Source organism: Mesocricetus auratus, unplaced genomic scaffold (genome assembly GCF_017639785.1).
Source record: "Mesocricetus auratus isolate SY011 unplaced genomic scaffold, BCM_Maur_2.0 Super-Scaffold_100007, whole genome shotgun sequence".
Lineage (NCBI taxonomy): Eukaryota > Metazoa > Chordata > Mammalia > Rodentia > Cricetidae > Mesocricetus > Mesocricetus auratus.
The window spans coordinates 54,267,633-54,295,616 of record NW_024429191.1 but is presented as its reverse complement, the minus strand read 5'-3'; the positions used below and the strand labels follow the sequence as shown (position 1 = coordinate 54,295,616).

General features: G+C 52.3%; 1 protein-coding gene across 1 annotated transcript; it reads left to right on the top strand.

Moving 5' to 3' along the window:
* The first annotated feature begins 118 nt into the window (after positions 1-118).
* On the top strand, positions 119-25,680 carry Doc2b (double C2 domain beta). The gene is made up of 9 exons (XM_005067390.4): positions 119-692; positions 9,039-9,118; positions 12,513-12,587; positions 13,870-13,979; positions 14,069-14,195; positions 17,260-17,417; positions 21,083-21,164; positions 22,072-22,168; positions 22,644-25,680. The coding sequence occupies exons 1-9, from the start codon at positions 320-322 to the stop codon at positions 22,778-22,780; spliced, it is 1,239 nt and encodes a 412-aa protein (XP_005067447.1). The 5' UTR covers positions 119-319; the 3' UTR covers positions 22,781-25,680.
* Positions 25,681-27,984: the final 2,304 nt, after the last annotated feature.

Here is a 27,984-nt window from a genome sequence, read left to right as displayed (position 1 = left end):
GCTCTCCTGGCTCGCTCGCTCCTCGCTCCTTGCTCGCTCGCTCTGCGCCCGCCAGCCCGCCCGCCCGCCCGCGCGCACAGCCCGCACACTCACCGCTTGGTTGCTGCCGGGTGACGCGGGCTGGGCCCGCCCCCTGCTGCCAGCCCCACACTCACTCGCACCAGCCGCCGCCAAGCAAGCAGCAACCGCGTCAGAGCCGTCCGGGGGCCATGCCAGCGATGCCCGCAGCCCCCGCCGAGCCCCGCGGTACCCGCTGAGTTGCCCCCGGGCCAGGGTTACACAGGCGCCGAGCCGGGCCGCGCGCAGCGGCGCTGCCTGCATGACCCTCCGGCGGCGCGGGGAGAAGGCGACCATCAGCATCCAGGAGCATATGGCCATCGACGTGTGTCCCGGGCCCATCCGGCCCATCAAGCAGATCTCCGATTACTTCCCCCGCTTCCCGAGGGGCCTGCCCCCCACCGCTACACCGCGCGCCACCGCGCCCCCGGACGCCCCCGCGCGCCCACCCGCAACCAGCGCCGGTCCCCGCAGCCCCTCCGACGGCGGCCGCGACGACGACGAGGATGTGGACCAGCTCTTCGGAGCCTACGGTGCCAGCCCGAGCCCCAGCCCTGGTCCCAGCCCCTCAAGGCCGCCCGCCAAGCCCCCTGAGGACGAGCCGGACGCCGACGGCTATGAGTCGGACGACTGCAGTAAGTTTCCCAGTCTCCCGCCGCGCGCCCCCTCCCCGCACTGGCTCCCCGTAGGGCATGCGCCGCTGCCGCCGGGCACACCCGCACGCGAGAGCTGGGAAGTTTGGGGGCGTCCTCTGGGGGCGCCCCGTTTCCAGGCCTCCGCTCCCCTGAGCGTGCCCCGCACCCCTTCTCGGCCCGCGCGCCAGGAGCTCCAGCGCGGGCGGTGGCTTTTGTTCCCGGGAAGGGCGGAGCTGCGTCCGGGGAAGACACCAGTTGCTGCGGGCCGCGCGGTGGCTCCCGGCCCCAGAGCCCTCTGCGAGTCGCCCGGAGAGGTTACCGGGCGAGCTGGGGACCTTGTGGTGACTAGGGCGGGCCACCGGGCCCGCAGCGCGCTGCAGCTTTGCTCGTGTGCGGGCCGTGGAGCAGGACCGCGGGCCGCTTGTCCTTTGGAAAAACCTTGGCGGTTCTTCCTCCTGCGTCCACAGACCCCACCGCGGTGCTGGCCCTGGCCGAGGACCTTCCTCCACCTGTTACGCCGCCTTCCCCGGGGCAGGAGGGTCTCCAGCCGCGCCCTCTCCTTCGGGACAAAGCCCCAGGGAAACAGCGGACACCAGAGCCTCCCGAGCCAGGCCAAGAGCACTCCTGGCGTCTTGTGTAGTCCGTGAGGGTGCCTGGCCCGGCCCACCAAGGACCATCCAGGAAGTCAAGGAGGGAAGAGGTTGCAGCTAGAGTCCAATGAGTTTACTGGGGGTGGAGTGGTGGTCGCTCCATGAAAGAGCCCCAGCCCAGCTGTGACTCCAAGCTGATTGATTCACTTAGATCTCAAAACCTAGTCATGGGCGCTATGGGACTGTGGCATAGTGCCAAGGCAAAAGCAGCCCCTCCTGGGTGCAACACTGGTGGTTTGTGCGTGTCCTGGGAGTTCTCCCGGGCCTCTGAGCTAGGGCCTGACTTTTCCCCAGCATTAACATTTGTCTCTGAAAGCTGAGGTTCGGAGTTCACAGTGCCACCCTGGAAACAGACACCTCGTTTCACTTCAGGGAGCCCATCAACAGAGGTGGATCAAGCCCTAGCTAGGAACAGTGCCTCCTGTGTGTTTCTAGGCCTGGACCTCCAAGCATAGTGGCTGGGGAGCCTCACCCTCCGATGTCCTGCAGACTTCGGAAAACTGGGTGGGCATCATTTATTAAAGTCTGCAGAGCTGTGCCCTGGACTTACTTCCTTGCCCAGTTGCTGGCACTCTGTGCGAGGATCCAGGCTGACTGGCCTCTGGGGGAAGGTTCTAAGTAGGACCGCAGTCAGCCCCTGGGGGATCCAGAACCATCCTGGGAGGAAAGGATAGGAAGCAGTCCCCATTTCCAGCCTGACAAGGCACAGCCAGGGGAGTGAGCAGATGCATGAAGCTTGTGCCTGAGCTGCAAGCCACACTCCAGGTGCCACAGAGGCCCGGGGATGACATAGCCAAGAGGGGAGGAACCGAGTCATTTTGGCTATCTTGGAACCCACCAGAAAGAATAAAGCAAACCAGAAGCCCCATCTCCTGATAGTCAACTCCACAGTGTTTTCACAATACTGTTTCAGCGGGGCGTGTTGCAATGGGAACCATGTTGAGTCTGTGGGCTCAGCCACAGGTAGCCTAGCTGGGGCCAGGCTCACATGAGCCGAGTCCTAGATGCAGTTTTCTCACTGATCCTGGGGGCTGGCCACACCCAGATCACTGTGACATACTAAGGAAGTGTGGAGAAGAGGCCTGGAGGCTGCAGAGCTGAGGAAGTGAGTATGAGGTTGAGGCAGGAGGCTTGCATCTCATCGGGCTGAGAGCATGATAATCGTAGCTTTCATCAGTGAGGAAACACTGAGCAAGACCACCCTGTACCTGGTACCAAAGGCTGTGCTCCCTCTGAGCTCTGACAACCAGATCCCTTAGAATAAGCCTAAGTGATTCAAGCCAGATGGTTCATTATGGCTTTAGCCAGGGTTATGCTATTTGCTGCTCTAATTATTGGATTATCTGTTCAGACAAAAAGAAATGAGGGCGGTTGCTCTGTTGTCCAAGCAGAGGATAAAAACAGCCTGTTTACTTAGCCCTGTTCTCCTCTTTAAAAACCCTTCCTTTGCTGGTTACCTCAAAGTGTTTGAGCATAGGCACACGAACACACACACACAGACACACACAGACACACACACACACACACACACACACACATTACATTCCCTGCTGAGCTTAGAAGGCCAGTGAAAGAGACACAGCATCCCCCTAGGCCTCTCCTTCCGATGGCCCGAGCTACCTGCTCTCCATCTGCAGAGGGAACCCAGACCCCGAAGCTACAATGACTAAGAGGCTTTGGGTTGCAAGTACCATGAAATCAATTCGGAGAAGCTCGGCCCAGCAGGGCAGCAAAGGTCCTGCTGCAGACACCAGGGTACACTGGATCAGCCCTCCAGCAGCCCTGGTGACAAGGCTTCTGTCAGTCCTTCCAATCAGCCAGCTCTTTCCTCTTGGGCTGAAAATCAGGGCAGATTTCCTATTCCCAAGGGCAGATGGGTGGAACACCAGATGTAAAACATAGTCACAGTGATGTTCTTACTCTCCACCAGCTGAACAGGACCCTCATGATCCAAGGTGGCTGCTGTGGGTCCAGGCATCACATATAGCAATAAGGTCCTAGATTTGATTTTAAATATTTTTTCTACTGTCATGTTTAGGATCCAGAAAATCTCTCCTAGAAGTTCCCAGGAGGCCTGTCCTTTTGTCTCATTGGCTAGAATTGCATCACGTGTCTGTTCCCAAATGACTCACTCAGCTAGGTCAGGACAGGTGCCCACAGAGGTCTGGAGCAAGGTGGAAGTGGAGAACCATTGTTGGGTCTGCCTGGAAGGTTCTCCTGGGCATGGGCAGACCCTAGTTACTGGTTTATGTGGCCTCTTCTGTCACCCAGAACTTCCGTGGGCCTCAGTGGTGTTCTGGCCAGACATCGTCATATTCTTTCACATTCAACAGTGCAATACCACTGTGTGTCGGGCACCGTACGGGGGTTGCAGAGGGTCAAGCATGGGCTGGACCACACACAGCCTCTGGTCTTGGGATGCTCTCAGAAACCCAGCAAGAGGACCAGCAGTGAGGGATGGGAGGCAAACATCCCCAGAGGCCACTGCTCTGAAGCTGGGGGAGGGGAAGAAGGCTAGCGGAGTGAAAGGGGGTACTGAGGGGCAATAAAGGAACCAACGTGTAGGAAACACGGACAAGGGAAGCATGATGAGGTCAAAGTGCGTGGAAAGAAAAGCTTACATGCCAAACCAAGGCGGTCAGAGCTTGTCTTGGTTGCGGTGAATTTTTGAATGGCTTGAAGCAAGGGAGTAGAGATGCCGAAGTCTGAGCTCTGCCTCCAGGCTCGTGAAGCAGATGCGTATCACTTAGTCCTCTGCATCCCACCCACAGTGCCTACCAAGTGCAGAGCCTGTTTCCTCACCTATGAAGCTTCCAAACCAGGCTCCATAGCTTTCTATGACTTCTTACCAAGTAAGAAAGGTTCTTGGGTTTTTTGTTTGTTCATTTGTTTTTTGAGACAGGGTTACTCTGTGGCTTTGGAGGCTGTCCTGGAACTTGCTCTGTAGACCAGGCTGGTCTCGAACTCACAGAGATCCGCCTACCTCTGCTGGGATTAAAAGCATGCGCCACCACCACCCAGCTTTTTATTGTATTATTAATTGTGTATTGTGATGTGAATGGGTGCGTGTGTGTGCCGCAGCATACATGTAGAGGAGTTGAGTTTCCCACTTCTATGAGTATCTCAGGGGTTGAACTCAGGTCATCAGGCTTGCAAAAGTAAGTACCTTTACTCACTGAGCCTCCCACAGGCTCCAGGGGAACTATTGTAGAGGCTGATGGTTTTTCTCCCAAATACAAAACAAAAAGGACTGATTTCTGATTCCCAGGGTTGAATGGGCCAAGAGAGTTCAAGTGCAGACCAAGGCCATGGCCAGCTGTCTGTCTGCACAGGCCCTGCTGGGAAACACTCAGCCTTGGAGGAAGCAACAGGGGCCTGAGCTTGTTTCTCTCTGAATTAGCCCCATTAAAGCGCTATAATTATCAGCAAGCTGGTGACAACTCTCGGAGGCCCATTAGTGACCAACCTTCATTATTTTTCCAAAGATGTAAACTTTCATCAACTGCACGTGATCTGAGTGGCTCTGAGGGCAGGGCCCTCAGGATCCTGGGGCTCATAGAAAGGCACTCTCTCTTGTCCTTTGAGCCCTGCCATTGCCCCCACCATCACCACTGTCACCCTGCTCAGGCCCTTCAGCTTAGCAGTGAGTCCCCACCCCATTGCTGAGGCAAGAGCCCAGGGCCCTGTTCTTGGGAGATAAGGGCTCTCCTGCTGAGCCCTGCCCTCCCCCCTCTCCCCAGCTGCAGCTTCAGGACCTCAGTTACACCAAATGGTGAAGAAAGGGTGAATTTTGGGTCATGTGTCCCTAAGGCAGCTCCTCCACTCATGCAGTTTCTGAAAATGATGACCGAGCTTCTAATGACAAGGTAGAATTTCTTTTCGGACTTCAGTGGCACTAGACATTTATCAGTCCTTTCCTGGTCACACACTGGGCACACTATTTCTTCACTGGTGGTGATAACAGATGTTAGTGTCCCAAGAGGCATGTTCCCTGACTTGTCCTCTGGGGTTGGGACACAGGCAGACATCACAGAGTGTGTGCTGTAACATGGGGTATCACACCAAATCCTTCCTACTGGGAAGTAACTGGACGGCAAAACCATTTGAGTAGCTCCACCATGAGCCCTGACCATCTGCTGGTCCCCCGTTGCCTGCGGTAGTGTCCTCAGGGTGAGGTCATCAGGAAGCAGGTAGCCTGAACTGGATGGCATGCAAACTGACTGTCATGTGAAACCATCAGCTCTGCAGAATGATGTTGCAGAAGCCCGGCTGGGTGACTGCAGTAAAGGTAATGGTGCTTTGCAGCATCCCTACCCTCAGGATGCTCACCTGCAACATCCTCATCCTCAGTATCTTCATCCATGGTACCTCACCTGCAGCATCCGCGCTCTCAGCATCCTCTCCTGCAGCATCCTAACCCTGAAGATACTTACCCTCAGTCTCTTCACCCTCAGTATTCCACAGCATCCCAACCCTCAGCATCCTCAGTTCTGGTGTCCTCATCTGTAGCACCCTCACCCACAACATCCTCACTTGCTCGCCTGTTGGGAGAGAGCTGCTCTGGCAAAGGCCCCAGTGTGGTCATTGCTAATGGATGCATTTCCCACTAGGGGAAGATACTTGCAGCTTACTCCAGACCTAGGGACTCTTAGTCTGAACACAGTTCTCACTGTTATTACCTGGCTTACAAAAGAAAGAGCTGTTTGTGCTACCAGAGGTAGGAGTAGAGGCAGGAAAGTGAGGTGGAGCAGTCACCTCACATCCTCTGTTTGGCTGTGACTGTGACCCACAGCAGAATCCTTGTAGTCATAACAATGACTCCACTTACACAGAAATGATTAAGTGACCCTTTCTATATCAAAGGCAGGGAGAAGGTGATCCAGTTTAGGGTAGTCCCTTCCAGAAAGTCCTTAGAGAGGCAGACTCAGAGCTCTGAAAGCAACATCAGAGTGTGTCTGCTGTTCCCATAACCACATGCCAGGAGGTAGTCACAGTGTCTTCAGGGTGCAGATGAGGAAACTGAGGGAAGCTGTCCGAAGTCACACAGCAAAGACATGCTGAGCTGGGATTTGAACCTGTAGAGTGCAGCAGCAGATGGCATCCTCCACACTCACAACTGCACCCAGGAAAGAGACAAGACCATCACCTTGTTGGGATGTAGGGAACCTGACACAGTTCCACATGTATCTCAGAACAAAGAGCCCTTGATGTGCCCACTTCCGTCCAGACACAAAGGCTGTCATGTGGCCTGCCTTTGTTACTAAAGGCAGGCACAGTTCAGGTGCACGTTCACTCAGAATCCACCTAAGATCCAGTGCCGCACCCTGATGGGGACAGGGCCCAGCCCTTCCTTCATCCCAACACCACTTCAGCCATCAACTCCATCTGCCAGCTGCCTACGGTTATGATGGCCCCTCCAAGTCCCTCATACTACTGGCAACTACTATCCGCTGATTCCTCCTGTCTCGGGCGAGGCATCACTTCCTCCAAGAAGCCTCCTATGATAGCCCAGTGCACACTGTGGCTCAGAGTCCCTTTTGAAGCTCTCATGGCTCTTGGTTCACAAGACAATGATGTGACCTGTCCAGAAGTTGGGAGCAAATCAGGGGTCTGGAGCTATCTAAGAATGTGTATCTTGCTGTCTGGGGACTTCAAAAGTTTCCCTCACTCAGACCCTGGGAACCCTCAGGACATGGCAGGCCACAGCTGCAGCAAGTGACTGTTCCTAAGGTGGCAGCTGAACCCAGTTATTGCTGCATTCTCTGCCTGGCCCTTGGGGCTTATTGATGATCGAGAGAGAGCAGCAGCATGAGGACCCAGCTGGCTTGTCACTGCCCACTGAGGATCTCTCAGGACCAGGGAGACCAGGGAGCTGCAGTGTCACTTGTCACCTGGGGCTCAATCAGCAGTCAGCCACTCAGACTGGTCAGGTCCTGCAGCCTCCGCCTGTCCACTGCCTTCTTATACCACTGTGTGTCGTTGCTTGTGTGAGGGGACTCAAGCCATCTGGTTCACAATAGCACACTATGGGACAAGACAGACAGTGCAAACTGAGGTTTGAGAGCCTCTTTCTGAGCCACCTACCTAGTTGTGATTGTGGGGCTTAGGTGATCCACCCAGAGTCCCTGAACCTCCTCATCTAACAGTGGCAGGATGTTGTCCCTCTGAGGGTTGAGTGTTTCATTGGGAGAGATAGATAAAGAAGTTGGCATATTGTAGCTGCTCCGTTGTCAACAACCATTGAGCTGAATACAGTAACATTCTTTATTGGTTAACTTTTCTTGCTGGGATTTGAACCTAGGGCCTCTACTACTAAGCGGGATTCCCCAGCCCAGAAGTTAGTGAATAGCACACCCCTACACCTTCACCTGTTACCTGGAAAGAACAGTTATGCTGGTAACACATGCAGACTTTTGCTGTCTTTGGTAGAACTTGAAGTGTTTGTTTTATTTTGCAGTGTCTAGGCCAGTGATCTGCCCCTGAACCACACTCCTGTCTGCATCTTTGCTTTATTCCTGAGGCAGGGGATTGGCCTAGTGATAGTCAATTTGAACCTGTGCCTCCACCCTAAGTCAACTGCCAGTGCTCCTCAGCACCTTGGATCTGTCCACTCCCTTAAACTCCACACAGAAGTCATATGTGTAATTTAAAGTGGATTTAGGGCCATCTCTGTGTGGTTCTGCTAAGCCTTGCTGTAACCGTATTTTTCTTGCTTTATCTAATTCCAGCCATTTAGAAGCAAAAATGAGTTTGCCTTTTAGTTTGTGCAGCATCCTGAAGACAGAAGCTGGACACAGCTAGTGTCCGTGGGGGCAGAGACTGTCCTGTTGGGGTTTGTGTCAGGGACTGTCACTTGTGCACCATAGGAGCGTGCCAGGAAACCAGCTCCTCCACAGACTCACGTTCACACTTTCTTCTTTTAATTATGTATTTGCTCATATTTATTTTATTCGTATGGTTATTATGTCTGCATGTACATCTGTGAACAAATGTAATCCTGGTGCCCACAGAAGCCAGAAGTGAGAGTCAGGTCCCCCGGAACTGGAGTTACAGACGGTTGTGAGCCATTATGTGGTGCTGGGAATAGAACCTGGGACCTCTGGAAGAGCACCCAGTGCTCTTAACCATTGAGCTGCCTCTCCAGCCCCCCCCCCTCCCCCCGTGTTCACATATTCTGAGGACTGTGATAAGACTTATTTACCTTATGGTTCTTCTTCCAAATAAACTGTATTTATTTATATGTTTATTTTTGAGACAGGATCTTAGTTTGTAGCTATGACTAACCTGGAACTCGCTTTGTAGACTAGGTGGGCTAACCTGGAACTCACTGTGTAGGCCAAGTTGCCCTCAAACTCAAAGGGATCTACCTTCCTCTACCTCACAAGTGCTGGGACTAAAGCAGACACCACCAAATAAATCTTTTAATCTTGAAAGCAGTGTGACTGTTGGGCCAGCGAGATGATCCTGCTGCCAGCTCTGGGGGCCCGAGTTAAGGTTCCACACCCCACGCGGTGGAAGAAGAAAACTGCAAGTTGTCCTCTGGCCACCACATACATATCCTGACATGTATATGTGCACACACATGTGCAAATACACACACATCAAGTAATAATAATGCAGCTATTGAAGCCACGGAGGGGAGGGTGTTGCTCCTCCCCTCCAGCTAGCGTGTGACCCCCATCTCCTTCTCCCATAGCCGCCCTGGGTACGCTGGACTTCAGTCTGCTGTATGACCAGGAGAACAGCGCACTGCACTGCTCCATCAGCAAGGCCAAGGTAGGCCCTGTGCCAGCCGAGCTCCAGCTTCAGGACGGGGGCGGGGTTCTGCCTGTTTTTTCTGTTCAGCTTTCCTGGTGTCCCGGCTATGTGGGGTACAGCAGCCCACTTCCAAGACTGGTCCTGCCCAGTAAAGCATTTGGGGAAAGGAGTTTCAGAAAGAGACAGGGTGGGAGCTGCAGAGGGCCAGGCAGCTTCTAGAACCTGGGAGGGGTCACTGAAGAAGTAGAGGGCCTGTCTTTCAGTGTGCGTGGGGGTGGGGGGTTGATTGGATGCTACCTTCTCTGGATCTTCCCACTCCAAAGTTCTAGCCCCCAGGCTCCCTGAAGCCCCTAAGCAACTACTATGCTGAAAGTGCAGGTGCCACCCAAGAGAGCTAGGCCCCAGGCATGGTGGGAGCCACTGGGCCTGAGCATCAGAGGCCCTGTGAGCCTTGCAGAGGGGAGTCATGGACATCTGCAGACCCAGGGTGACCTGCTCAGGTCCTGTCCCCTGGTCTCCCTGTGGATCTGCTCTTGAACCTGTGTCTGTTGCGTGTTCTCAACCTCACTGTTCCCTTCACACTGCTCCCTCTGGGAGGAAGGTGCCAAAGTTGATGTTTTCCAGAAAGGTAAGGGCCCATGTGGCCGGTAGAGACCCCAGTAGGGCTGTGGAAGGGCCTGAGCCAGCCCAGCACACATGGAGTAGCTTCCAAGTGCTGCCAGGCCTAGGCCTCACCCAGCAACCCTGACCTGCAGCATCTTTCTGAGCCCCTTTCCCACCCACCTCTGCTCTGTGCCTGCCCAGAGGGACAACCCACGACATACCCCTACTCAGCCGGGGTCACTCATGTGGACGGCCATGGGCAAGTGTAGTGTGCGAACTGTCTACACTGGGCTTGGGGCCCATGTTGGGAACTTGAAGGCCCAGTCACCAGTCACTTGACCCTGTGTCTCTGCCCACTCCGCTGGCACCTTTAGGCTGTGATAGCCTAGAGAACAGAGAGGAGCTCCTGGTGACTCCAGCCTGGAAAAGTGGAGACGGGCTGCAGGACCAGGCGGAGCTCCTCCCCTTCCCCCTGGCTTAGCAGAGCTTGTCCTTGCTTGGGGACCAACTGCCAGATCACTCTAGTGACACCCCAGCTTTTCCTCCCCGTTCCCAAAGCCTGGGGTTCCTGCTGCCTTCTCCCTGCTCCAGGTGTGTGTGTGTGTGTGTGTGTGTGTGTGTGTGTGTGTGTCTGTCTGTCTGTCTGTCTGTCTGCGTCTGACTGTCAGTCTGTCTGTCTATGTGCACAGATTTACATGGGTTCTGGTGTACTCAGAGGTGGGGATCAAAGGCCTCTGAACTGTGGTGGTCCTGTTCTTCTCTGTATATGTCTACGAAAAAAGGGAACAGGCCTGGGAAATACTGGGGCCCCAAAGGGGATCCAGAGTGTAATCTGAAGGGGGCTCATAACGCAGAGCCTCTTGGGGAATTCATGGGATATGGACTCCCCAGGCTGCACTCTCACTTGGTGTCAACTAATTTTCTGTTGCTGTGATAAAACACTGACCAAAAGCAACCTGGGAAGGAAAAGGTTTGTTTCATCTTCCTGCTTGTAGTTTATCATCCAGAGAAGCTTGGGCAGGAACCTGGAGGCTGGAGCTGATGCAGAGGCCATGGAGGGTGCTGCTTACTGCCTTGCTCCTCCTGGCTTGCTCAGCCTGCTTGCTGTTTTTTGGTTTTTGGTTGGTTGGTTTTTTGCTTTTGTTTTGTTTTGTTTTTTTCTTTTTGTCTTTTGAGACAGGATTTTTCTGTGTAGCTTGTAGACCAGGCTGGCCTCAAACTCACTGCTAGAATTAAAGGCTTATAGGCATATGCCACCACTGCCTGGCAACAATGTTATTTCTTTTTTTGTTTTTGTTTTGTTTTGTTTTTCAAGATAGAGTTTCTCTGTGTGGCTTTGGAGGCTGTCCTGGAACTGGCTCTTGTAGACCAAGCTGGCCTCGAACTCACAAAGATCCGCCTGACTCTGCCTCCCTAGTGCTGGGATTAAAGGTGTGAGCCACCAACGCCCGGCCATTACTTCTTAATTGTGATAAAATATCATACACGTGAAACTTAGCAGCGGAATGCTGAGTCCACCCAAATGGCTGTGTTCCCACTGTCCATCCCAGAGCCTTTTCAGATTGCCAAACTGAAACTCCTTGCCACAGACAGCTGCCTGTCTCCCCTTGCCTCTCCTTGCCTGGCCCAAGCTGCCCCTCCTCACTGTCTCCAGGGACCTTGTAGGTACAAAGTCATACAGTTTCTGACCCTGTGCACCAGGCCATTTCACCAGCTGGTGTCTGTCCCTCTTCTTCGGGCTGAGCACTGACAGCCTGTCATGCTGCAGGGCAGACCCCAGGACACATGCTCTTTACTCTCTAGGGTGAGGAACTGGGGAAAGCTAGCTGGGCCTGAAAGGCCACCATCACCAAGGCACACACACTGCTCCAGGCCAAGCCAGCTCTGGACCTGGCTTAAATCCCCACCCTTACCCCAGCTACTTCTCTGATACCTTGGGTGGGGGCAGGGGAGGAAAGTTGCACCCCTTAGCCCTGCAGATGCATTTCTCCTTGCTCTGTTCCACTCAGACTGTGGAAATGGTCTTTAGCTGTGAAGTGCCTGGTCCACTAACTAGGAAGTGCATGGGCTGTGCTGACTCCCAAACCTGGGCCTGGGGCCACAGCAGAAGAGAAATAACGGGTGGGGCCCTTCCTGGAAGCTCCTCCGAGCCCATAGAGCTACGCCTGGGAGAAAGGTCTGGGGCTTCTGGCCAGGAGCTGAGCCATCTCTTGCCCAACCGTCTGGAATGTAGGCATGCACACCTCTACTGCTGCCCCAGCCCTGTGGGCCTTCACCACTGAAAGGAATAAAACAATTCCCAGAAGGCTAGCTGAGGCCCTTGTGGGTCCCCCTCCTGTGGGCTGTGTATTCCTGGGCTGGCAACTGAAATCAAAGTTAGCAAGGAGTGCCATCTTGTGGGAGGACCCTCCATGGCAGGCAGCCTGTGACTTCTGGGCATATCAGCTAGCAAATGCCTAGGGGAATGGCCATCTCAGACTTAGAACAGGATACTTTCCCAGCTACCACAAGGAACGTGAGGATGAGTGTATAGCCAAATCATGGAGACTTGGGGCCAGAAAAGGAAGCCACGACAAGGAGTGGTGTCCAGAAAGTGGGAAGAGAGACCAGACTCCCCAAGTTCAGAGTGAGGTGTGTCGTCGGGGTTCAGTTGTCAAGAAGGTATAAAGTGAAAGGGCCTGGGGACAAAGTGTGGGAGAGGGGAGCTTAATCCAGCAGTGTTTGGTCTGGGGAGATGTCGGAGGAGGCCCAGGCAGCAGGCCCGTGTGTCCTTGTTCTCAACTCCCATCCTTTTCTGGTCACCGCTCAGGGCCTGAAGCCGATGGACCACAATGGACTGGCTGATCCCTACGTCAAACTACACCTGCTGCCCGGAGCCAGCAAGGTGAGGGTTTATGCCCCGAACATGGCACTGACTTGGCACTCATGGCCTCCTGGGACCTCGTGAATCCATTACCTATCTGCTACATGGGCGCCAGAGAATGTTCAGGTTACTTTTCATATAAAGCCATTTTAGCCTAAGCTTAATATTATATGGGGAGGGGACGGACTCTATGGGGTCAGGTGTGATGGTGTACACCTTTATTTGCAACACTCAGGAGGCAGAAACAGTCAGATCCCTGTGAGTCAGACTGCTCTACATACATAGTGAAATCCAGGCCAGCCAAGGGGTGCATAGCATCTGCCTAAAAAGGAAATACTGTTAAATGTGTTTCTGATGGCAGGACCTGTCAGAGCTTTCAATGTGCTGATGGGCCATTCTGTGGCTTCATAAAGAAGACTGAGTAGGTAGCATTAGCCTGGTTTATTTGACCATAGAACCCCTGTTCCTACTCCTCTGCCAGGTGGCCCAGCAAGCAGATGGAAACACAGAGGCAATATTCCACCCACAAGGCTTTCCCTAAGAAAACATAGATCCCAGGCAAAATGAACAGCCTGAGTAACGGGGATATCAGGTGACTCTGGAAAGTGGTCCAGTTGTACCACTGGCTTTGGGACATGGCCAGTCTTGATAAGTGACTCTTTTTATACTGGGGGGCAGCTTTGGTTAAGCTAACTCCTATCAAGTTGGACACTTCAGCTTCCTAATGGGAAAGAGTTAACATTCCCACCCCATGCAGAACCATCCCATAACCATCACCTCTACCCTGCTGTTGTCACCAGGGCTTGGGGTCAGGATGCTCCTCACATTAGCTTTCTGTGGCCACCTCAACAAATTCCCACAGCTTAGCCATTAAAACACACCATCACCTACCTGTTCCATTGGTCATCAGCAAGACAGGTTGCACTGGCTGGACCAGAAGTCAAGATGCCATCCCGTCCATTCTGGGAACAGTCATTTTCTTTCCTTTCTAACTAGAGGCTGCCTACTTCCCCTGCTGAGGCCCCTGACCTGTGTCTGAAGTTAGCTGAGTTCCCAGCTGTGCTGGTCCTGTCTCTCTTGGCTATCTTTTGCTGTCAAAGACGTCTGCTACTGTAGGGGCCACTCACATGCCTCCAATAAGCTTGCTGTTTTTAAATTAGCTAATTAACACTGTCAGTTTCACATTATGCCTCAGGTCCCCTCCACTGGGTCAGACAGTGTTTCCATGGGTGGAGGGAGCAGGCTGGCCAGATTTTGGGCCGTACTCATTCAGGACCAATAAGATGACTCTCTCTTTTTCCAGGCAAATAAGCTCAGAACAAAAACTCTAAGGAACACTCTGAACCCCACATGGAACGAGACCCTCACTTATTACGGGATCACGGATGAGGACATGATCCGAAAGACCCTGAGGTGGGTGAGGGCCCCTGTGCCTACACCCCACCTGGGGACACCCTACCACTTACGAATTCCCACTGACTGTGGAAGCCAATCGCCCCCAGGATCTCCGTGTGTGATGAGGACAAATTCCGCCACAATGAGTTCATCGGTGAGACTCGAGTGCCCCTGAAGAAGCTGAAGCCCAACCACACCAAGACGTTCAGCATCTGCCTGGAGAAGCAGCTGCCGGTGAGTGGAGGAAGTTTCTAGCAACCCCAGCCAAATAAATGAGAGTTTACTGAGCTCAACTATGTGCAGATGTTCTAGGCACCATTGCAGTGACATAGAAGAGACTTGCTACCTGTTGATGGCACAGGAGCAGGGCTAATTTGTAGAACAAAGAGCACAGTGGAGGGGGCAAGCCTAGAAGGGGATGTCACAGAAGTGGCAGGGAATTATTTCCCCTTCCTTAGACGTTGCTAAGCCAATGTTACGATTCCAGTGGTGCTGGGGTTAAGTCTAAGACTTCATGTGTGTAAGCAAGCACTCTTCCACTGAGCTATATCCTCAGCCCTTTTAAATTTTACTTTTACAAATTGTAAGTGTAAAACTGGATAGATGTGTGTACGTATGGGCCTGCATTCATCACGGAGTGTCTTCCTCAAATGCTCTCCATCTCATTCTTTGAGACAGGGTCTCCCACTGAACCCAGTGCTCACTAACTGACCTGGCTAGACAGTGTGCTAGGATTATCCTGTCTCCCCCAATGATAGGGTTACAGATTTGTGCCCAGATTTCCAATGATTATGGGGATCCAAACTTACACTTGACTGACTGAGCCATCTCCCCACCCACTTTTAATTTTCATAGGAAAGAGTCTTGCTCAGTTCCCCAGGGTGGCTTTGAACTTGCTCTGTAGCCCAGATTGGCAGTGAAATCTTGATCCTCCTGTCTTAGCTCCCTCAGTAGCTAAGAGCACAGGCCTGGGGCTGGAGAGATGGCTCAGCCGTTAAAGGCTAGGCTCACAATCAGAAATATAAGAGCACAGGCCTGTGTCACGAGGCAGGGCATGGCGGTGCCTTAACAGGCTCCCTGCCCTCTGGGCTCAGTATGGCCAGAAGCAAAGAGAGAGGGACGTAAGGGCTGGAGTCAAGAACCAGATAGAATGGGGCCAGTGGGGACAAAGGCCTGCTGCAGGGCAGTTCCGGGTCTGGGGCCTAGGGCACAGATGGAGGAGGGAGCCATTCACTAGGAGCATGTTAGGTGGGGACCACCATGAGACACCCAGAGGATAATTCTTTCCTAGACATTGTGCGTGTTCGGCACCATGTCAGCACTAATTTGGCCCCAGTTGCCTTGGCCTTCAGCAACTGAGCCCTCCCAGAGTCTTGGTGTCTGCATTTTTCCAATCCCTCTTGTGCCCACCTTCTCTCCTCACCTGTCCTTCATCTGGCTTACAGGGGCTGAGGGGCAGAGTCAGGACCATGAGGGGCTAAGCCCTCCACCACCTAATGCTCTGGACGTGACTGTCTCCCCAAATCCTGAGCCAAGGGAACAGCAGTGAGGAGAAAGCCTAGACTTTAGCCCCTGCACACTAGGCTTGGCAGGGACTGGAGCCTGGGACATGGCCACTCAGCAAGCTAGGCCTAAGCCTAGCCCTAGGAATACACCCTGTAGCTGAGACACTGCCGTTGTACGAGCCTTTCTCAGATTGTATTCTCATGTCATTCTCTCCACTCAGGTGCATGTGTAGTGGTAGAATTTTTGCTGATATAATGTATTAGTCACTTGCCAGGGGTGACCCAAATTTTCCAAATGGCCCACCTCCCAGAAAGGCACTACCAGCTCCTATGGTACTTTGTGGTCCTTGAGTTCTGACCTCAGATATAAACAAGACTGGCAGGGAGTGGTGATACATGCCTTTAATCCCAGCACTTGAGAGGCAGAGGCAAGTGGATCTGAGTTCAAGGCCAGCCTAGTCTACTGAGTGCGTTTCAGGACAGCGTGGGCTACACAGAGAAACCTTGACTTGAAAAACAAACAAAAACAAAAACCCAAGACTCTCTGTGAACATGAATGCATGAATGAGTAGGGAGTGTATGTGCACACTGTGTGTAAGTGTGTGTACATGTCTGTGAATTTGGATGCATGTGTGTTGTGAATATTCCTAAGGCATACTTTGGCCATTGCTAAGGCCCCCTTGAATTTACTATGTTGCTCATTGGCCAGCTTGGAGATACCACAGTGACCACAGGGGTGACATTCATGATAGTCACTCTGGTTTTAAGAACACATTTCGGTGGTTTTAGATTTTATACTCAACATTACTTATTCTACGTAAATACCTGTTCAGTGGTGGTCAAATGAAACACTCTAAAGTATGATCATGTCATCTGCCTTTGAAACCATCCCTGCTCACATAGACTCCATGCAGAGCCCAGAATCACACACCTGCATTGGTCATGGCTGTCGAGCATTGGGTTGAGAAGGATTCCAAGGCTGTATTTGAATTCAGGGTGAACGCTGGGATCAGTTAGGCATGAAATGTGGAGAAAGGCCTGTGGGTCACAGGCCTCCCTTCCTCGCCTCACAGGACTCTCATCTCCAGGAAGGTTTGGACCTGGCCACATGGGGACTCCGGGTCAGTCCCAAGCAGAGCACAGCTGTAGGCAAAGCTGAGCCTATAAAAGAAGAACCTGGCAGATCCTGAGGAGGAACCCTCAGGGGACATGGGCTCCTAACTGTGCATGTCTGGATGACTTTAGGGGATGATGGGAAGGAGAAGACTCCAGCTGTCAGGACATGAAGGGGTGGGATGTGGAGGCCCAGAGCTAAAGTTTCACCCTAAAGTGGGAGGGGCTGGGCGTCTTGCCACAAGGCTCCCAGCCAAGGGGCTCGGAAGATAGCAAAGCTCTGTCATTTAAGCTGTTGGGGGGGAACACCCTGCAAAATTTCTGGGAGTGTGCTAAACTCAGCAAAGACGTGGAGGAGGGCAACAGCTTAGAGCTGAAGTCCACAGAGCAGGCTTGAACGTGAAGAAGGCAGAGCAGGCTGGGGGGGGCAGATTTCCTACCCAGGTGGCAAATGCATCAGGCCCTGCAGACCAGGCCGTCTCTGTCACTACCACTCACTCCTGCTGTAGGCAAAAACAGCTTCGGGAGAGATGTAAAGTGGGTTCCACAGATCTCTGTATGCCCAAGCCTCGCTGGGCATCAGCAAGTAGACACTAGAGGAGTTAGGTTGTGGACGGCCTTGCTGCTTCCGAGAAGGTGGAAGCAGACAAGGACAGCAGAGTGACCACCCTCTCCTACAGGTGGACAAGGCAGAGGACAAGTCCCTGGAGGAGCGAGGCCGCATCCTCATCTCACTCAAGTACAGCTCCCAGAAGCAGGGCCTGCTGGTGGGCATTGTACGCTGTGCACACCTGGCTGCCATGGACGCCAACGGCTACTCGGACCCCTATGTGAAAACGTGAGTGTGCCCAGGCCTGTGCCTGGCTCCGCTGCTCCCCAGGAAGAACTGGAGTGCTGCATGGCTGGAGCCCAGCATAACAAGCACTAAGAGGGCTGCCTCAGCAATGGGGCTTTGTTCACCACGGTGTTTTCTTCCGTGTGCCTTTGGTGACTCGGAGTTGAGTGCAGCCGTTCCATTTCATAGGTGGGGAAACTGAAGCCTGCAGAAGGATCACCCACCAGGAGAGAGAACTGTCATCTCTTTTTGGTGACGGGGGACATGGTCACATGTATTCCAGGCTGCCTTTGAATTTACTGCGTAGCCAAGGATGGCCTTGAACTCCAGATCCTGCTGCCCCTGCCTCCTGACCACTGCAGTTGAAGGTGTGAACCACCACACGTGGACATGGGCACTAGAGATCAAGCCTAGGGCCTAGGGGTGCAGGTCACTAGTGATCCAAGCTCACAACCGAGGAGGAGGCAGGGCCAGTGCTAGGAGACTAGGGGAGCTGGCAAGAGACCTTTGCCAAGTCTTCCTGTGTGTGCCCAGCCCTGTGTGTACCCTCCCTACCACTGACAGCAGCACTAGGGGCAGACACTGGCTAGGGTTTGTACCAGTGGCCTGGGCCCTGCAACAGTAGACATAGCTGGGTTAGGCTGCACTCAGATCCAGGAGGCAGGCAGAAGCTGTGGCCTTTCGGAGAGGAAGGGGACAGTACCACAGAATACACCCTCAGTGCTTGGAGCTCTTCACCAATGGTGTGTCATCTGGGGCCATGGGGACACTCTGCAGAGAGTAGCCTTGGGGAAGAATTCAGTTTGACGCACAGCTCCCTATAATTTCAGTTCCAGGGGCTCTGACACCCTCTTCTGGTCTCAGAGGGCACTGGGTGTATACATGGTGCACACACATACATGCAGGTGCTCACATAGACATATAAATTCTAAAAATCTAAAAAAAGAAAAAAGCTTTCTTCTGAGCATGTGCAGACTTTTCCTTGTCATTATTCCCTAAGCAACAGAATGATGGCCCGTATGCAGCATTTCAGTGGCTTAGGTATCACACATGATCTAGTGACTACTCAGAAGTCCACGGCAGGCTGTCTGTGCGGATGCCGGCTCATTTAAAGTAAGGACTTGGGGATCTGCAGATTGCCCTGGACCCCTTCTTCCACAGACACTGAGGCCCACCGCACTTCCTAAATCACACAGGGCATTCCTGAGTGAAGACAGGGAGGCTTGGAGCAGCAGGATTGGAAGGTCAGTGAGTTTGTCACCTCCACCCGCCACACTCCGTTTCTCTTCAGACAGAAATGAGATGCGGAACCATCATGGCGTGAACCTTCTAAATTGTGTTCAGCGCCAATCCGCTGGGTGAACTCCAGCTCCGGGTCATGTGAAGGGTGACCCAGAACCTGGGGTCTCCCTTTGTGCTAACTTGGGCAGGCAAACTGAAACCCTAGCAGGATGCCTCCACAGCTTGGGGCTGCTCCCTGCCACTGGGACCGTGTCAGTACTTATTATCTATTCTGAGTAATGACAAGGAAAGGCTGGAGAGGGTTTGTACAGGTGAAATTTCTTCCTTTCTTTTCTCTGGGGGTGGGGAGTACCCCAGGCAGACCATGAACCCATAATCTTCCTGCCTCAACCTTCTGAGAACTGGAATTCCAGGCATGCACCACCAAATCTAACCCTCAGTTGATTGAATCTGAGGGTCCAGGACCAGCGGGTACAGAAAGCCAGCTGATTTGCTCTTGCCCCAGAAGTAGCTCTGGGCATCTGTCTGTCCTGTTGTCTGTCTATCCCACGAGCATCGCCTTTCCCAGATTTCACATGAAACATCAGATGGATTCTGCCTCAGGCCGGGCTTCACCTGCAATGAGTGATTTGTCCAAGGTTTACCCACACAGTGTTTACACTGGAGACTCCATCTTTGATACGGCTGCAAAGCTTTCAGCATGCATGTAAAGCATGAGTTTGTTGTTAATCAGTTTGCCACTTAAAGGGCATGTAGGTTGTTTACATTTTGGATGATTGTGTGTAAAGCTGCCACTAACATATAATTCGTAAGCCGGGCAAGGCTGTGCACACATGAAATCCCAGCACTTGGAAGGCAGAGGCAAAGGGTAGGGAGTTTAAGGCCAGCCTGGGCTACACACTGAATACCAGGGAAGCCAGACTATATAGCAAGACTATGTCACAAATAACAAACCCAGAAATGCTTACTGCTATACATCTTAATTTCTCTCCCTTACCACCAACCTGTGTTAACATGTACTTTGTAATCTTTGTTTTAACAAGCCAGTATTGTGTATCTAACAGAGCCTCAACTTGAAGCTGGATGTATGGTCCCATTGTAATACTAGCACTTAGGAAGTGGAGGTAGGAGGATCAGGAGTTCAGGGTCATCCTAACCATCCCAGGAGACTAAAAAAAAAAATGCTCATGCATGCGGAGGTTAGAGGACAAATTATAGGAGTCCTCTCTCTCCTTCCACTATGTGTGCTCCAGGCAGAGAGATCAGGGGAGTGTCCACACTCACACAGGCGTGCTTGGGCAGCAAGTGTGAATCCCCTACCTGTAGACAGACTTTTCTGTCCCACCAGCCAGCTCCCAAATAACCACACAAACACTTTTTAATAATTGTTAATGTTCGGCCATTAGCTTAAGCTTGTTTCTAACTAGCTCATAACAACCCATTTCTATTAATTTACTTACTGCCACATGACTCATGGCTTGTTACCTCATGCACATCCTGCTTCCTCTGCGTTTGGCTGGTTACTCTGCCCTTCTATGTGTTTGTTTATCGTTGTTTTTTTTTTTTTTTTTTTTTTGAGACAGGGTTTCTCTGTGAAACAGACCTGGCTGTCCTGGAACTCACTCTGTAGACCAGGCTGGCCTAACACCTTTAATCACAGCTCTCAGGAGGCAGAGGCAGATGGAGTTCCTTGTCTCTGAGTTCAAGGACAGCCTGGTCTACAGAGCAAGTTCTAAGACAGCCACAGGTACATCGAGAAACCCTGCCTCAGGGTGGGGTGTGGGGGAGCCTAAGGAAGGAGAGGTACAAGTTCTGCCATCTGAATGGAGGAGTCATTCCTGATAACTGCCAAAAGAGAACTTTCCACGAGGCCCCAACAAAGGAGTGATGCTTGCCCAGCACAAGGGATACGCTGAAAAACCGAATCTTATACCTGAGAATAATGGAGTTTGTGGTGTGTGAATTCTTAATAAATTGGGGGGGCATATTTAAGCTCTTAGCTCTTGGTGCTGGGGCTGAGAACAGTTTGTAGAGCATTTGCCTTATATGCATGAGATCTTGGGTTCAGTGTCAAGCACTGCAATGTCCCCCATCCTCCCCACCCCCTGCTAAAACAAAACAAAGATGACAGTTCCCACCAGGGACAAACTTTGCTTTCCAAAATTGGATTTCCTGTGGGGGGTGCGAGCTGTGTTAACGGTCAGATGTCTAGGGAAAAGACAACACCCTCTTCTGGGGATGCTGGTGTGCTTGGGCAACTATGCAGCCGCCTCAGTGTTGCCCACGGGTGGGCACACTGGGGACTCCAGGGTTAGGACAAAGTAGCCAGGGATGCGTCTCCAGGGCAGAGCCCCATAGCAGCATGCTAGGACTATCTGCAGTCCCCAGCTTTGCCCAGCCTCTGACTGTCCCAGTTATCATTCCAGATACCTGAAGCCAGATGTAGACAAGAAATCCAAGCATAAGACCGCAGTGAAAAAGAAAACACTAAACCCCGAGTTCAATGAGGTATGGCCAGGCTGGGGGCGCTGGGCTTCATGAGGGGCTGTGGGGCTCCCCTGGGCTGGGTGGGGGTCTGGAGGGGCCTGGTTTTCAAAGGGGCACTGTAGGAACTGGAAAGTGGTAAGAGAGGATGGGGAGCAGTTGCCAGAAAAGCCATCAGCTGTGGTGGCTAAGACTCCACTAGACTGTTAGGCAATGGGGAAACTCATGGGACTAAGGAACCTTCTAGAAGGTCTTGTTGATGGGGGAAAGGGTGAAAAGAGAAAGTTGAGTGACTCCTGGGTTCCCTTCTAGATGACAGGGTTGGGAAGGGAGATGTGAAGAAAATAGGGAGACCCTTTAGGTGGGATGTGAGAATTCAAGACACCCCAGCAGGTGTGAATACAGTCAACAGAAAAACCACAAACTTACTGAAATACTGTGGGACTTTTTGCAGTTTCTTTTAGAACTCAGTTGCACAGTTCTCATGCTTGAACTTTGTAGATGAGAAGGCCATGGCACAATGCCTAAAGGGCACACAGGGCAAGTGTGTGCCCAGGTCCTCAGAGTAGAGGGCGGCACCCAGACTTGGGGGTCTTCACTTAGTAGAGCTCCTCAGGCCTGGCTCATCACCAAGGACTCAAAGGCAGAGGGGACAGCAGGTGCTTGAGAAGCAAGGCCAGCCCCAGAGGACAAGGGAGAAGGATGGCAGGGACTCTGTGTTGGACAATTAATTGCAGCCAGGGGTCTCACAGCACCTGGGAGCAGCTTCTGGGACAGAAGGGAGGGAGGTTGGGGGTGGGGCTGGTTAGTCCCCATCAGGCAGAAGCAGGCAGACTAGCTAGAGGCACACTGACCACTCCCGCCCTTCAGCACATCACAGACCCCTCTTGGCCATGCGGCCTTGACTCTAACTCCCTCTTCTGGCCAGCAGGAGTTCTGTTATGAGATCAAGCATGGAGACCTGGCCAAGAAGAGCCTGGAGGTCACTGTCTGGGATTATGACATTGGAAAATCCAATGATTTCATTGGTAAGGAATACAAGGGAAACGCTGCTTAGTCATGTGCCTGTCCTGGGCAGATATATGGGTCCAAGAACCACTTGTCCATAGTGAATGGGACCTCAGACACTCTGGAAAATGTACTCACATGACAAGAGACAGGCCCAAAGAGGGAAGGAGGCCTGGGAAGGGCTCACAGCAGTTGGTGGAAGACCTAGAATCATGATGGTCAGCACCTGGGGCTGGATTCACAGCCCATGTGACCACAAGTTCCTGGTGGGTGTGACATTGGTGCACGGTAGGCCATTGTAGCCCTTTTCAGGCCCTAATATGTGTCATGGCACCCTACCCCACACTGCTGTGGTCCCTGGTAGAGGAAGACTAAGACATTGAGTCCTGTGTCAGGTGGGCAGGGTGTGGCTGGAAGCCAGAAACTGTCCGCCCACAGCTGGGCAGGGGGGAGGGCCCAGACACTGGGTCACTGAATCTCTGGCCTCTTCCGTAGGTGGAGTGGTTCTGGGCATCAATGCCAAGGGCGAGCGCCTGAAGCACTGGTTTGACTGCCTGAAGAACAAGGACAAGAGGATTGAGCGCTGGCACACACTCACCAATGAGCTCCCAGGGGCTGTGCTCAGCGACTGACTGTCCCATGTGCCACCGCCCACCCATGCCACCCAGCCCACACAGGCCCTGCCCTGGGCTTTCTCAGCTGCCATCAAGGGCTGTGGCCCTCACAGTGCCCAAGATCCAGGTTGTCTGCTCGGACATAGCCACTGCAGCCCCTGCTTGGAGGCCATAGAGCACCCAGCCCCCCAGTCAGGAACAGGAAGACACAACATTGGACCTGTTTCAACCCCCTGGGGCCCAGGAGAGCTGGAGCTGGGAAGACCAGCCTCAGCTCCGCCCAGAGGAAGGGCTATCTAGGGTGAGGACCTATTAGAAGTGAGGGGTGGAACACCACAGAAGTGGGGGTGCTCTGGCTTCCTGGAGGCCACAGAGGAAGGACTATGGGCAGATGGAACCTAGGACTGAGGACAGACAACACAACGTAGCCAGCTGGAGTTTCCAACTTACTCATGCCTGGCATTGGTGGGCAGAAGAGTCTGAGCTCCCTGCGTGGAGTCCCTGTCTAGGAGGGAATCTGGGTGTGCACACTGCCACAAAGGGTGAGGCGTACAGGACCAGCCGGCTGTCTACGGGGCTGTGGGTATTGCTGACTGCTGGAGGGTGGAGGGCAAGGAAGGCATCTTGGGGGGAGTCAGCACTCAGCACAGCCTTGAAAAGCCAGCTGGGCTAAGAGAAAGCCACACAGAAAGTAGGGAGCCTGGGGCAAGGTGCCAGGGACACGGACAGGAGCCGTGGGGATCTAGGGTTGTTCTGGGAGAGCATTAGGTTTTTAGGCAGGAGCTGGGCCTGATATGTACAAGTACTATAGGGAAACAGGTTGATGGTTCAAGCCCAAGCTCTCCCACGTGGTCTTGCTCCTGTTCTCAGCAGAGGTCCCTTTTCCTCCGCTTCAGGGGAGATAGAAAGGGACCCTGCTAACATGAAAAGAAGCAAGTGTCCCTCTAGCCCGCCATCTCTCCCTTCCTGGTTCCCTCAGCAAGACTCCATGACATCGTGGACCTGTCAAGACAGTGGGTTGCCTTCAGGTATAGCAGTGGAAGACAGAGCCTTGTTTGGGGGAAGGGGTGGGGGCAGGGCTTCTGCCCCAGGAAGCTGAGAGCTCTGGCCTCTTTCTGGGATACGGCAGGACACATCTCAGTCTTGATTCCCCAGATGTCTCCTGCCACCTGGGGCTCCAGGAAAACAGGAGGAATGGAGGGCTAAGGAGTTGCACCATCATCTCAGAGCCCCGTTTTGTTCAAGCCATCACTGGGTAACAAGGCATGGGGGTTCTAAGAGGAAAGATGCCCTGCTCTAAGCCCAACACCCTCCTACAGCTAAGACAAGGACCCAGGTCATGACTCTAGGCCAAACTGCTCACCAGCCTTCTCCACTTGGCAGGGAAAACGGGTCTCTATCCGGCTACCTGTTGCTTACAGAGACTGGGTTTCCCGCTTGAAAAGCCTATGCCAATGTTACTGAATTGGCCAGCACCTTCATATTGAATCTTTGTCGGCTTGTGTGGTAGGTGGCCTGGCCAACCCATTTTACAAATGAAATGGTCTCAGAGAAGTTGATAAACTTCTAAGACCACCAAGCTGGAAGGAGCTGAGGCAAGACTTAGCCCTAGCTCTTTAACTGTTTGAGGGTGAGCACTCCTTTCCCTGCTGAGTGGCTGGGCCTCGCCCTCTAGCTGGCTTTGAAATCATCTGGGCCATTTAGGGTTTGCCAAAAGACCACAGCCAAGCCCTGGAACTCAGCTGCCCTACCCCCAGCCTGGAGTCAAGGCTGGTGTCTTCCCAATATAGCTAGAAATGGGAGGCTCTGGGGTGCCCCAGGAAGGTATTTCAACGCACCTGGTTGAGCTCTGAGTAATTCGGTATTTGCCCATTCGGATGCCCTGTTCGGAGTGGAGCCTTCTGAAGATACACAAGTCTTTTAGACATGAGGTGACCGAGGCCCAGCAAGAGAACAGAGCTCAGGTGAGGCATGAACCTGGATCCCTCTGTTACCCCAGGCAGTTAAGTGGGATTGGGCCTCAGACCCCAGGGACAGACAGGGTGGGAGACAGGGCTTCAAGCCCGTTGGCTCACATGTGAGTGCCCAGGCAAGAACCCACCAAAAAGTGGTGGAATTTTCCTGGGATCCTGGGGCATTTCTAAACCTACAGCACATTGCAGGAAGGAAAAGCCTTAGGCGGATCTCTGTGAGTTCGAGGCCAGCCTGGTCTACAGAGTGCCAGGACTAGCTCGAAAGCTACAGAGAAACCCTGTCTCAAAAGACCGAAAAGAAAAAGCCCTCCGAGAAGTCTTGCTTCTGGCTCATCAGCGTTGCAGAGGGGAAATTTGATACCAAAAAACAAAGGTCATTCCAAAGTTGTGTCAATAACTAAGGCGCCTTCTGAATCGGCATCCCCCTCGCGTCCTGGTCTCCACCGTGCCCTCCGCCATTAGCCAACCCCACAGCCCCAACAGTCCCGTCTTCCAACTCTGAGGCGGTGACCTCCTGACCTCTAGTGGCGAGAACGAGGAGCTGCACTCAGTGGCCGGTCCTGGCCAAGCATGTCCTTTGTCCTCCAGCCAAGTGAACCTCCCGATGCATGGACTCTGGCTGTCGTCGACGCGGACTCGTGCACTGCTTACGATTTTGATACCACGTGACGACTGCAGAGTACGTCCTCAAACTGCAGCGCCACGACACAATTTTTGTACTTTCGTCTGACCTTCCCGAAGGTGTCCTTTTTAAGTCTTCTTTGTTAATATTTATAACGATATATAATTCAAAGTAAATGAGAACGTTGTACTGCGATCGCACTAGCCCGGGAAACTCCTTGGAAGATCTGGAGGGCACAAGGGGAAAGGCAACTGGGGCTTACATGTCGCATGTATTCTTTGTTTTTTTGAAATGGTCTCACTTGTAAATCCAATTTATGGTGATCCTCCTGCCCCTCATTTACTCCTCACTAAGGTCCCATTTGAAACAGGCTCGTTACAGATGAGGAAATCGAGGCTCAGAAGTTAGAATGCATGGGACTGATCAGTTGCACTTGTCACACAAGCTTTAGGACCTGAGCATGATTCCCGGAACCCAAATTTAAAAAGGCAAGATGAAGCCAGACAGTGGTGGCAGGAAGGTGGATCCAGAGGCAGGTGGACCACTGAGTTCGAAGGCCACAGTGGTCTAGAGAAAGCGAGTTCAGGACAGCCCGGACTACAGAGAAACCCTGTCTCGAAAAACAAAACAACCAAAAACAAAAGAAAAAAAGGGCAAGAATATTGTCTGGTGTGGAACACACCTTTAATCCTAGCACTCTGGAGGCAGATGCAGATGGCTCTTTCTTGAATTTGAGGTCAGCCTGGTCTACACATCCATTTTCAGAACAGCCAAGGTTACATAGTAAAGATCCTGTCTCTAAATAAATAAATAAATAAATCGGGATGTGATGTGACAAATAATCCCTGCAACTCATGACTCCATAAAATCTGGCCAGGCATGGTAGCTCATGTCTGTACTGAATTTGGCTACACATTTGCCACTCAGATTTTATGTCAAAGAACTATCTCATTGACTCTTCCTCCTTCCACTTCTGCAGATTTGTTCTGCTGCATCATGTGAGACTAACTACCCACGCACTTCCCTGTGCAGTAATTTCATTGTGCCCCATAGGTTTTGGCATGCTGGTTTGTTTTCATTCAACTTTAGTAACCTTTACATTTTCAATGACTCAACATTCAAATGTTATTCACTCTCCAGTTTGCATAGTAGATTCTACAGTTTTCATTGATTTCTAGCTTTATTCCACCATAGCCGGAGAGAATACAAGAAATAATTCATACATGGTAGATTGAGAGCATTGGCTGACTCTCCTCCTGACTTGGGAATTACTTTAGTAATTTCTCTGTGGACTCATGTAGTAAAGTCTGGCCTTCAATTCACTGCGTAGCTGAAACTGGCCTTTGATTTACCAAATCTGCTTGGAAATGCTCATGAAGGGCTGGAGATTTTGCAGAATTTGTTCTTACAGAGGACCTGATTTCTGGCAACCACATGGGACCTCACAACTGCCTTTAACTCCAGTTCCAAGGGATGAGTGGGACTCCTTCAGGCTTCTCTGAGAACAGAGACTTACCTGCTAAATGTACATTGAGGAGTGTAGCCCGAGTTACTTGTCCCACACACTAATTACAAAACTGTTGGCTGATGGCTAGGGCTTCTTATTGACTAGCTGTCTTAACCCCTAACTACTTTTTGGGGTTTTTTGTTTGTTTTTGTTTTTTCCAGACAGGGTTTCTCTGTATTGTTTTGGAGGCTGTCCTGGAACTCGCTCTGTAGACCAGGCTTGGCCTCAAACTCACAGAGATCCGCCTGCCTCTGCCTCCCAAGTGCTGGGATTAAAGGCGTGCGCCAACAGTGCCCGGCTTTTTGTTTTCCAAGACAGAAGTTTCTCTGTAGCTTTGGAAGCTGTCCTGGAACTCGCTCTGTAGACCAGGCTGGTCTTGAGGTCCGCCTGCTCCACCTCCCGAGTGCTGGGATTAAAGGCGTGCTCTAGACCTTTTCTTACCAGAGAACGACTAGCACATCCTATCCTCCCAGTCTCTACGTTGTGTCTCCTGAGGTCTCTTCCCTGCCTACCTTTCCCAGAATTCTCGTCTCCTAGTCCCACCTATCTTCCTGCCTCTATTAGCCAGTGCTTTATTCATCAACCAGTAAGAGAAACATATATACAGAAGGATATTTCCAATCAGGAGATGCATCCATTCACATAAAACTTAAAAAACTAATTTAGCTGGGCAATGGTAGCATATGCCTTTAATCCCAGGAAAGCAGAGGCAGATTTCCTAGTTTAAGGCCAGCCTGAGTTACGGATCCAGTTCCATCCCTAACAGCCAGGAGTACAGAAACCGTCTTGAAAACAACAAAAAATGTTAATGCTCATGAATCTTTTTAAGTTTGCTCGATACATGGAGTCACACTGTGGTCAATGGCCAGTCTTGGGGTAGAGCCTGATAGTGCTGCCCAGTTTGCAAGGTCCAGGTTTTATCCTCAGCCCCACCCATACCTGTAGCATTCATGTGTACTCCCAACACCTGGGAGGCAATAAATTCAAAGTCATCCACAGCTGAATTCCCAGGTCAGCCCGAGTAACATGAGACGCAACCTCACAACAAAACTGAACAAAATTTGACATTACTTCAATCTAATAGACTGCTTGGTGGCCACCTCAAAGAAGTACCAGGCTC